Raw genomic sequence first — 11,414 nt, forward strand, 5'->3', positions numbered from 1 at the left:
AAAACAAATGTCCAGGAGAAACCCAAAATAATAAATTATAAGATGACCACAAGGACATAGGATGGTGGCAATAACAGGATTATCTGACACTGAGTGTGAAAGTCATGTAGTATTTCTACTGAGCAGCTGGATTACTGGAATGTTAAAAAGGTTAGTTAGGGAGACAGCTGGGGAGTGCAGGGATAAAGGAAGGTACTTGGAACATCAGGGAACACAGACCATCTCTAAGAAAAGTAAACACTAGCAGAAAGGCAAACCTAGGAATACACAAAAAATCAAATACTACAGATTGTTAACCAAGAGGTGACACAGAAACAGGCAATCTCTAAGATTTATAGACAACAAACATACTGTAACTAAAGACTGCATCTTAGAGCAAAATATAAATACATAAGAAATATGAAGTAAAGAACAAAAGTACAAGGAATGTTAAAACTAAGGAATAATGTGAATATGGAAAGCGTAGAAAAATCCTAAAATAAGGCAAAACACAAAACCCATTGTGTTTTGCCTTTGCCTTGATCTGTGGTAGCTTTCTAAACTGGGTAAAAACCTATGCTAGAACAACATATCGATGCTGACCTGCCAAAACTGCAGTTGGGCCAAAATATATGTCACTATGAAAAGGAAGATCAGGAATAATAGGAGAGACTGCAGTATCTGAAACCTCTTTGATTAGTGAGCTGTAATTGCTATGAGATGTAGCCTGTTACCTTACTTCAATTTAAAGCTATTATGTTTTAGAGCATTAAAAGAAGACTCATTTTATCAACTTTACTGGACTGGGACAGGGTATCAGGTGACGCCTATTATTCGATGACTTATTGGTATTGGAACAAAATTATCCGGATTGTGATACCTATAGTTAATTAACTTTTTGGCAAAGGTGAAAAATTAAGACAAGTACATTAAATATTTAACATATATTTCCCTAACTATTTTATGTTTCTGCAAATAATTTCCATAGTGGATAAGAAGCCCCTGTTTATGTGTGTCTCACCTCTGATTTACATGGTTCAGAAGGTGCTCTTTGAACATCCAGCTCCACCTTTTGATGACATTCAGGAGTGTGTGCTTGAAGGGACGAATGTCCAGCTGCAGCCAGCCACAAAACACCATCCTGTCCTCCATTTTGCTCACCCGAACATACAGAGACTCAAAAAGATTAATCTAGAGGAGGAAAGGATCTGGTTACTCTGATTGCACTAACCAGCTCTCTCAATGCTAAATAAACATTAATATTTTAACAACAATTAAGTTATAAAAGTGGAACACACTTGATCTTTAAAGTTTTCTAAGGTGGGCGGGTTCTTTTTCAGTTCATAGTCAGCATACAGCTCGGCTTCCTCTGTGCTTAAAACGTGGCCATAAAGCAAAAACTGCCTCATAAATTCAGACCTGAAAAAGGTAGATAGAAAAGGAGGATCAAATAAATAAATATAGACCCCTGCAAGGAGGAAATTAAATGAAACAAATCATCTGACCTATCATCAGTCCAAAGGTAGTGGTAGCTAGAAAATGAAGCCTGATACTCCCAGACCTGAAAATCAACACAGTGTTTATAGTTATGAACCTAGATAAATAAGACTCTATGAGTAAGGGAAAAAAAATTACCTTGGCGACTGCTCCTCGTGCCCGTGAACGGATAATATGACACATTTCTGACAAGTCCTCCATTTCATCTATGTCAAACTACACGGTGAGAAATCAATATATGTGACAAAAGTCTGTGTATTTGCAAATATAATTATCTATTTGTGTATGTACAGTATACATACCTAGTAACGTTTTCAAATTTTTTACTTTACAACCACAAACATGCATTTTGTTGCCAATTTATGTGACTCATTAACACAAAGTGCTGCACTATTTTGAGGTGGAAGGAAATGCATAGTTCAAAATGGTGTGATAGACTGACATTTCTCACTATTTGTCTTAATAAAAAAGCTGTCCGATTAGATAGAAAGTGTCTTTAAACATGGAATTTTCAAGTTTACAAAAGATTCTTTGATAGATTAGAATCTGAACTTTGACTTGGCCATTCTAGTGCATGAATGTGCTTTGATCTAAACCATTTTGTTTTAGCTGCGGCTGTATGTTTAGGGTTATTTTCCTACTGGAACATGAAATTGTGACCCAGTCTCAAGTCATGTGCAGCCTCTAAAAGGATTGGTCTGTGGAGAGCTCCAGCTTGCTATCAACAGAGTTAACTTTCCTGTCTATATTGAAGTCAACCATCCTCACGGGATGATGCTGCCACCACTCTATTCATTATCAGATGATAGATGGAACAGTGGGCTACATGGCTGGGGTTGCAAGTTCTCCTCCATATGGATCAGTTCTCTTCCCAACACAGTCCAAAATACTGTATGTGCGTTAGGGTAATTAGTTACCCTGAATTGCCCATAGGTGTTACTGTGTGTGAATGGCTGTCTGTCTTGTGTGTCTTTGTTGCCCTGTGACTGACAACATGTCCAGGGAGTAAACCTAGAGCTCATTGACAGCTGGACACAATCATCAGTTCCCTGCAGGACAGGGCAAGGATTAAGCATGTATACAAATGGATGGCCTAAACAGTCCTCTGGCAGATGTCTAAAGCTTGGAATATTGTTTTATAACCTAACAGTGCTTTGGCTTTCTATCTCCCTGACCTCTCTGGTGTATTTCTTGGTCTTGAGAATGCCCTTCGTTCTCTAATGTTCTCCAACAAACCTCCAGCTGGATTTGATTTGGAGGTGTCAATGTAAATACGGAGAACTCTCACAGATACACACCACACTATTCAGATTTTTTTTAAATTTGAAAACCTGATGCATAATTTGTATAGCACTGGATGTTCAGAGTGGACATAGAATCTAATATGTACTATACCTGATAGTTATCCAGCTGCTTGTGTCTTGCCACTCTGGGAATGAAGGATGCCACGCCTGCAATGTTGGTCACTATTTTGTCCATAATATTGTAGAGGTTTCCGCTGACGCTCAGGTTCAGTGAAGGGTCAAAGGTCATTTCATTACCATTGAGTATGAGTTTTATTTCAAAGAGAGGTGTGATGCTCTGAGTTGCATCTGTATTGTCCATGAAGTACTGCAGGGAACAACGTACTGCATTGACAAAGCCTGTCACAATCATCCGGTCCACATACTCTGTGTACGCACTCCATTCACCGCTGATTTGATCTGACACATCTAGCAGAGATTGGTTCTCCTGGATCACAGTGAAAGAAAAGTTCTAAAATAAATTAAATACAATGCTTAGCAAAAGTGTTTATAATCTTTTTAACAGTTTTATATATTGTCACTTGACAACCACAATCTTCAATATATTTATTGGTATTTTATATGACAGACCAGCAAAACATAGTACATAAATACAAATTGGAATTGGTTTTCAAATCTTTTCAGAAAGATAAATCTAAATGTGTACGGTGCATATATATTCAGTCCCCTTAACTCAGATCCTCTTTTGAAAAATCCAGTGGTTCCCCACTGTGAAACACGATCCAAGCAGCATCGTGCTATGGGAATGCATTTCTTCAGATAGGGAAAGTGCTCAGAGTTGATGTGATGATGGACTGAACATTTTGTGATGTGATTTTGTGCTCAAGATTAAAATGCGAGCATACCTGCAGTAGTTTATGTATCTGCTCCCCTGTACTGCTGATGAGAGCCTGTTGTTTGGAAACACTGTCTTCAATGTCGGAGAAGTTGAGGAGAGTAGAATCACAACTCTTTCTAGTGATGAAAGCTCGGTTGCTGAGTTTAACCATGAGGGCCTGAATTGCTTCAACATTAGCTTTGCTGTTCTGGACTCGACTAGAAATGCTCTAACACAGAAAAAGAGACAAACAAATGTACATATGATCCATAAAACCAGTTTTGAAGTTGCTCCTAAAGAATGAATGTGCTCAAAATGGGTTATTGTCTGTGATATTTGATTGAGTTTGGTTGATATCTATTTCATTTCTTTTTTTCTAAGGGGCTAAAATTCTTGTTTTCTGATTTAGTTTGGACTCTTCTTAAGGGCGTTTCTATATAGTCTGCTACTCTGAGGCTATACCTTTTAGTATTCTGCTTTTAGGTCCTCCTCTGACTATTTATCACAGCATCAGGATTTGTAAAGAAAAGCTGCCTCATTACTTTTGTGCTAAGCTGATACAGAGAGCCAGGCAGATATTTCAGTGTCTCTTTAAAATCTGTTACTACAACTCAGCACCTTGACCAGTTGTTGTGTACTCTGAATGTAGTCCCAAAGGTCATTCTGGTCCCAAGTCAACTCCTTCAGTGCAGGTTCCAGCTGTTGTCGCACCCTGTCCATCTCATCTTTCACCAACCCTAACTCCACAGCCAAAATGGTGATTTTTAGCTTGTTGTATGATTGGGTCACTAAGGTCAGCGTCTGTGTGTACTACATGACAGAAAGCAGCACCAACATTATTAATTACAACATATTTTACATGTAGACAAATATGTCATAATATCCATTGTGCCACCTTGAGGCTGTTGACCCACCAGGTATAATCTCTCCTGTTTAGAATAGAGATGAAGAGCAGTTTTGGGGATGTTTTGGATCTTCAGGATGCTCAGATATTTCACCTCTTTCAGCACAGATGTCAGCTAGGGAAACCAGTTTTAAAAAGACTTTAATCATTAAAGCATGAACTTGTATAAAGCAATTTTTTAGGATGCATTGAACTATGGATATAAGTGAGCCAAAAAGCTGTGCAAAGGCAGCAGATAAAAAAATCCAAGCGAACCATGTGTTCTTTGATTTGCTTACTTACTACTGAAATTTATTTTTTTTGCAAACTCTTTATACAGTACATATATCAACACAATGTTTGACACAATTGTGAAATTAAGTGAGATAATAGCTGTTTTTTGCAATGCCAACTAACATGAAAGTCAGCTCTTTGCAAAAAACTAACATAAAAGAACTCAAAGCACAACTATACACTACTGTATCGTTCTAAAAAGGTATGAGTGTGGTATTAACAAAGTATGACAACCTTGAGTAATAATGTCCCAGTTTCATGGTATGACATGATCAAATAGATTTTATTTAAAACAGAGCCACAATCATTCCTACAAGTGGAAAAATAGATTAACAAAATTAATAGACCTGTTCTAATAATCAAAAAACATTATAATATTGTTATGTTAATAGAAAGACTTCAATGTTTACTAAAATGTAGCAGAGGTTTTCAAGTGGTTACAGAAAATTATACCTCATAGTTTCTTTGTGCACAATAAAAGTATAACAAACTTGCATTTGCTTGTAAATTAGTCAGACTATCTGCGTGGGTAGCTAGCCTGCAGTCAGATGCTTAACAGACATACTGCTCATAACTTGTCACCTGTAGTTTTAAAAACGCTTCACCTCATTGGCCTGATCTTATTCCTATGCAGACCTTTTTCAATAAAGTGTAAAGTTTTAACTGTGGAATATTCTTGTGAGCTAATGAACAGTTATTGCAATAGTTTTTTTTAAAAAGAACAAAAATATAAAAAGGGTATGGATATAGTCAGACACTCCCCTAAGGCTTCCTAGGAAGAATTGCATAGGGAAGTGAATGCAGGCCCAGAGGTAAACACTATGGTATAATGGTATAAGTTGGGTAAAAAAAACTTGTATGGTGATTTGACAGGTGTTGAAGAGAGCGCTAGTACTGTTGTCAGGACACGTGGGGAAAAAAACTAACCAGCAAACAAAAAACAAAAAAGATTTTGGAAGACGCCAATGGAAAAGATTCATAAGAGGTGACTGTGGCTCAGTGAGAAGAGTAGTTGTCTTGTAATCTGAAAGTTGTGGGTTTGATTCCTGCTTCCACATGTTGACGTGCTTCTGGGAAAGACACTTAATCTCAAATTGCCTAACGACCTGTGTATCGGTGTATGAATGTGTGTGTTAGTGAGTGTGTCTGGGTGAATGTGGCTCTGGTGTAAAGCACTTTGAGTGGTCGGTATGACTGGGAAGGCGCTATAAGTTCATTCCATTTACCATTACCATTCGTAAACCCTCCACATATCACCTCGGTCTAACAAATAGCAATTGTTCACTTCATAATGTCATCCATACTGTATATGGTTGGGATATTCCTTTTTAATATTCGACTCAAAATGCAATGAACACATGTTAGAAAAATATATCTTCATCTAAACCTATCAAGATTTTAGATATATCTTCACTCTATTTGCTCTTGTTCATTTAAATTTGTGTTGTTGTGAAAAAGTAGGGAGGGGAACACCCATGTTTTGGCTTGCGCTCCTAGTTTTGAAACTGGAAATATTTCCAAACTGTCTAATTTTTCATTTTTTCAAGCAGGGGAACAATGTAGCAAAGTTCAACCAGCTGAACTGCAGTGCTCAGCAACCAATGGGTGGGGAGCACCTTCAAAAAGCCGGGGAAAACTCAGATCACTCTAGTACTTTCTCTGACATCTCTAAAAGGACTTTAAATGGTATGAACAATACAGCAATAAAGTGTTTTTTAAACCTTGTTATACCTTCATACTGGTAACTGGCCTTTGACAAGTGGCTCAGTTCAAATTAACATTTAAAAAGGGTAACCAATCACTAGACCTCATAGTTATAGTTTAATACATTTGATGATCCTAACTTTATTCTTCTCTGAATTCATAAAGTCAAAGTGCTTATGTTTGGCAGGTTTTTTAGTGGACAGTGAAATTTAAAACAGCATGCTATTACTTACTAATACTTTTAACAGGCAGATATATTGTTATTTGTGCTTACAGCAAGACTGAAGTTGACCTGGAAAAGGCCGGTATCAGTGTCCAGTGTTACTAGTGGTTCTTTGAGGTGCATTTGGCAGACATCCTCCAGCCCCTCAGTCCACTCTGTCAACAGCTCCTCGTCCTGCTTTTCTAACATCTCAAGAACATGTTCACACTTTCTGAGCACCTCGTCGGCCTCAGCACACCCGAGAGGCCTGGGAAATAGAAAAGGACCAACACTGTGTTATCCACATAGTTTTAAAACCCAATCACAAAACTCAGATTGAGTTCTCAGAGAAGCCCTCTAATGTTTTAAACATTCTTTGTAATAGTGTATGGACATGAATAGAAATACGATTGCAGTATAAGAAACCTATAATCAGATCTGCCAAATGCTGTTATGTCTAAGCCTGGCAGTTAGAGAGTTGGTTCATACATGTGAGGCAGCTGGCAGAAGTTGCTTCTGTTCGTGAGGATGCGGCTCCGTAGTTCTTGGGACCATTTGAGGTTCCCAGCCACAGACGGCATGTTTTTTCCCAGAACTGCACAGCCAGACTGCCGCTGAAATAAAATTTAACATTATTAATTTGGTCAATTAATTTGTTTTTACACAGGACTAATGTTTTTTTTTTGCATGATTGTAGAGCGGATATGTAAATGTGAATCAGACTAAATTTTTCATGTTGTAGGTTAGTCAGGTTTACAAACATTTTCCTTTTTCTATTTTCTAAATATCAGAATAATAAGAGAACAATTTGTAAGAGTCCAAAAAATGATCATGTTATGGCTTTGCGAGCTTCGAATAACATCTGAGTTAAATGGAGACTCACTAAGGCTCAAACACATTGTTTTCTTGTGTGGCATAAAGGGAAAGTCTAAGCCTATGTTAATACATCAAGTCTTAATGCTCAATTAAAATTTTTTGCTAAATTACGATTTCTTTCACGTGGTCGTTCATACTGCTACTTAAATGTGACCACCATCTGTCTTACGTCTGAATGATTTAGACCTTAAAGCGACTCACATGTGCAGAAGGAGAATGTTGACATCACACAGCAACACATAATTTACGGAAATAATAAAGGATGTCATCGTCTCTGTGTTATTCTGAAATCACTGAGTAATGGGAGACGACAATATTATAACCACATCATTACAAGACAAAGATAGGTTAGAAAAATGGGAGCTCGACTATTAACAATGGCCTTTTGTGGAGTAGTGACTGCTACTTCTGTAAAGAAGTCTGTGCGGATGTGTAGTCGGAGCCAGGACAAAAAGGTTAAAGTCGGATGAAATGCGACCATTGGATAAGTGTCTGTGTTGGATGGGTGCAAAAACTTGTTATCACTCATGTAAAAACCTTGGGTTGGAAGGCACCTGCACTATGCCTTCCTCCCTGTGTGTGTGAGATCATTGTTATCTCTGTGTGAACCAGCCTCCTTTCCGTCTCACACACACACACCCTGTCTGAACTGTCTGTTGAACTGTGTATATAAATAAAGAGATAGGGTGTCAAAACTTTGTAGTTTCACTGCAAAGTGGGCTACCCTTGTCACAAGTAACTCTGACTGTATCGTTCTTACCTCTGAGTTGACTAAATAATACCTAAAATTTATTGGTCCTTCGAAGCCGGATTAATTCAATAACCTTATTTCTCTTTGCTTTAACAGTGACTCTGGGATCCGTGGGGGAAGCCTGACGTCGAGCGAAGCACCGCTGCACAGCCTCCTTTAGCCGGAGTGGCTGAAAGTCCCGGTGTGTGTGAATTCACACCTGGCCAGTGGGTTATTGCCTTCCTCTGCGCGGGGTGACTCTCACAGGGTCCAAAGAGTCACCAAGAAGTCAACTCCGAGGTGAGACAGTTTTAAAATACAGTTCATAGGAAAAGTACTTAACAGTCGTTGGTAGTGCGTCGCCGGTAAGGACGCTGCATTAGGATGGTTTTATTCCACCGTGAAAGGAATAGTGACAAATTTGGTACAATTCCGCCGTGAAGGGGATTAAAGAAAACGACTGAGGATTATTCACCTGCGAGGGAATAGAGTAAAGCGCTATATAAATAAAAGAAGAAAAGTACTTAAAAGTCGTTGGTAGTGCGTCGCCGGTAAGGACGCTGCATTGGGATGGTTTTATTCCACCGTGAAAGGAATAGTGACAAATTAAGGTAGGGCCCCGCCAAGAAGGGGGCCAAATAAAACGACTAAGGGTTATTCCCCTGCGAGGGAATAGAATAAGCGCTATAAAAGTAAAAAAAACGGAGTAAATTGAGCTCATAAAATAACACCAAGTTAACTTAGAAAAATTACAAGGTACCTGAAACTAACTGTGTGACTGTGTTGTGTGTGTTTGGAGGACTAAGCATTTTAATAGAATCATAGCAGGATTCTGCTAGTCCTGTGTTTTCTTTTGCCCAGATTAAAACTACGTACTGGTGACTTTGGAGATTCAGGTCGGATTTCATTCCAGAAAATTAACACCGCTGCGAATTAGTCGCAGTAGAAGGCCGTGTTAATGTCCTCTCCTTAAAGTCTCATGCCAGTGACCTTTTATCTGGGACATTTATACTATAATTAAACTAACATAAAACATAATGGGGAAGAAACAAAGTAAACTAATTGACTTAGAAGGGGATGTAAAGTTTATGGAGAACTATGTAAAAGGAGCAGGTATGATCTGTCATAGATGGAATAAAAAATAAAAAACATGGGTTTTTGGGCAAATTAGATACAAAGGATGTCTTAAAATTACAAGGGGATCTAAAATTAGCAATAATGAAAACTAAAAAGAGAAAAATAACAAAGAACAATGGGGGAAGAACAGAGAAAAAGCTCTGATTTAACAGAAATATGTGCACGATGGCATAAAAATACGGATTTTCAGGTAACTTAATTATCACTGAAATCCTAAAACTACACGGGGATCTTAAACTGGAGATTATGCATTCAAAAGATTCAAGAGACAATAAAAAACCTTGCCAGGTTATAATTTCAAAGGGGACTTTTCAGTCCCTGAGTGCACACAGTTGATAAACAGATTAAAACAAAAAGATGAATTAAAAAAAACAACAATAAGAGCAGCTTTTAACTGACATAGCCATAATACTGAGGCCTTAAGAAAAAAAGAAAAAAAAACTTTCAGCTTAACTGAAAACAAATAAAGGGGAGGGCGGACTGCCACCCATCCCAGCTTAGAATACCAAGGTAGCCCCAAATTATAAAGACTAAGAGATGGTTTTAGAGGACGTGGTAAAAGAAGTTAAAAGAGGAGGTGACAATGTGGACAACATGGAAACTGTCCAACTGGACAACCCAGTGAACAATGACTAGAGAAGAGAGAACAGAATGTTGTTAAAGAAGTAATCTGAGAGTAAAAGATTTTGTAGGCAAGCATTAGTGAGAAACAGGTGCTTTAAAAATAATTCTATGGTGTTATACTACCAACAATATCATGATAAAATGCAAAAGATTCATTTTACAGGGAAATAATTCCATATTTGGCTCAGATTGTGTGCATTCTTGATTTTTCCTCTTTGAGAGAAGTTAAATTTCAGCTCTGTGAAACGACCTTGACAAAGAGATGCAGCTGCCTGAAAACAAAGATAAAACTAAGCCTGTCTCTGCTGAAAGGTCTGAAAAAAAAAAAAATTGTAACTCTACCCTGCATGTGTCAAACTCAAGGTCCGCGGGCCAAAACCGGACCTCAGAAGTTTAGTGATTCTCTAGAAGTAGAGCCTTTTAATATGGTGATTGTGTGCTTGAATGTTATTTTGTCAATCAATAAGCAGTTTTGTCTACATTCTGCCACAATCTGCCTTTTGAAAATGTTTTGAATCTTGCTCTTTATGTATAAAAAAAAAAAAGAAAGAAAAGAAAAATTGGCTAAAGTCTGCAGACACAAAATGAACTTGGATTGAAGCTCTAACTATGTTTATTTAATCTGAGATCCTCTCCAAATGCAACAGTATATGTCAGTCTACATGAGATACTAACAACTTCACCTACTGGTATAATATAAAGATCTGAGTGAATATGTGAAACAAACAATGATGAAAGTTTTTCAACAGGTGATGCTCATCCAGGAGGAAGACAGTGTTCCTAGGAAATGCAGCTCATTCATTAACAATCATTTTTTCTCCTATAGGTGGAAGTTTTGCTGACTAATCATAGGCTGGATCTATGAAACATTATGTGCACAGACCAAATGACCAAGGTTCTGACTGACTTATGAACCTCACTGACCTGACAATGATAACATGACACCCAACAGATAACACCTTTAAGGTGGACCCACTAAGACCACCTTATTGATTCTTGGTGAATAAAAAAAAAAAAAGAATTGAAGCGTTCAAAACAGACCTAGTGGAAACAAAAGGGGTTATGAGGAAACAATGTGCATTTTAAGAATAATAGAAGTCAAATTATGTTCAAATTTTTGCAAATAAAAATTACTCTGACAGAAAAATAAGTAAGTAGTGTGTGAATGTGTGTGAATGGGAATGACTGATTTCATTGTAATGCATCTTTGAGGGACCTTAAAAGCGCTAATAAAGGTCTGATGTTCTGATTATCTTTGCCAAACTTATATCTTAATAAGGTTTCCAGAATCTTTTTCGAAAAATCATATAAAGATGGCAAAGGTTCTACCTCTACTGAAAATACTGATAACCATAAGAAAGTTCATA

At 37.6% G+C, this 11,414-nt stretch overlaps 1 protein-coding gene across 1 annotated transcript in view; it reads right to left on the minus strand.

Moving 5' to 3' along the window:
* Positions 1 to 3,132, minus strand: part of dnah9l (dynein, axonemal, heavy polypeptide 9 like) — a 47,159-nt gene extending 44,027 nt beyond the window's left edge. The window contains exons 1-5 of the mRNA XM_047368338.1: positions 2,872 to 3,132; positions 1,615 to 1,692; positions 1,485 to 1,540; positions 1,278 to 1,398; positions 1,001 to 1,170 (exon numbers count right to left, since the gene is read on the minus strand). Coding sequence (XP_047224294.1) covers positions 1,001 to 1,170; positions 1,278 to 1,398; positions 1,485 to 1,540; positions 1,615 to 1,692; positions 2,872 to 3,132 — 686 coding nt within the window. The remainder of the gene's footprint in view (positions 1 to 1,000; positions 1,171 to 1,277; positions 1,399 to 1,484; positions 1,541 to 1,614; positions 1,693 to 2,871) is intronic.
* Between the last annotated feature and the right edge of the window lie 8,282 nt (positions 3,133 to 11,414).

The sequence above is a fragment of the Girardinichthys multiradiatus genome, chromosome 6 (assembly GCF_021462225.1).
Source record: "Girardinichthys multiradiatus isolate DD_20200921_A chromosome 6, DD_fGirMul_XY1, whole genome shotgun sequence".
Lineage (NCBI taxonomy): Eukaryota > Metazoa > Chordata > Actinopteri > Cyprinodontiformes > Goodeidae > Girardinichthys > Girardinichthys multiradiatus.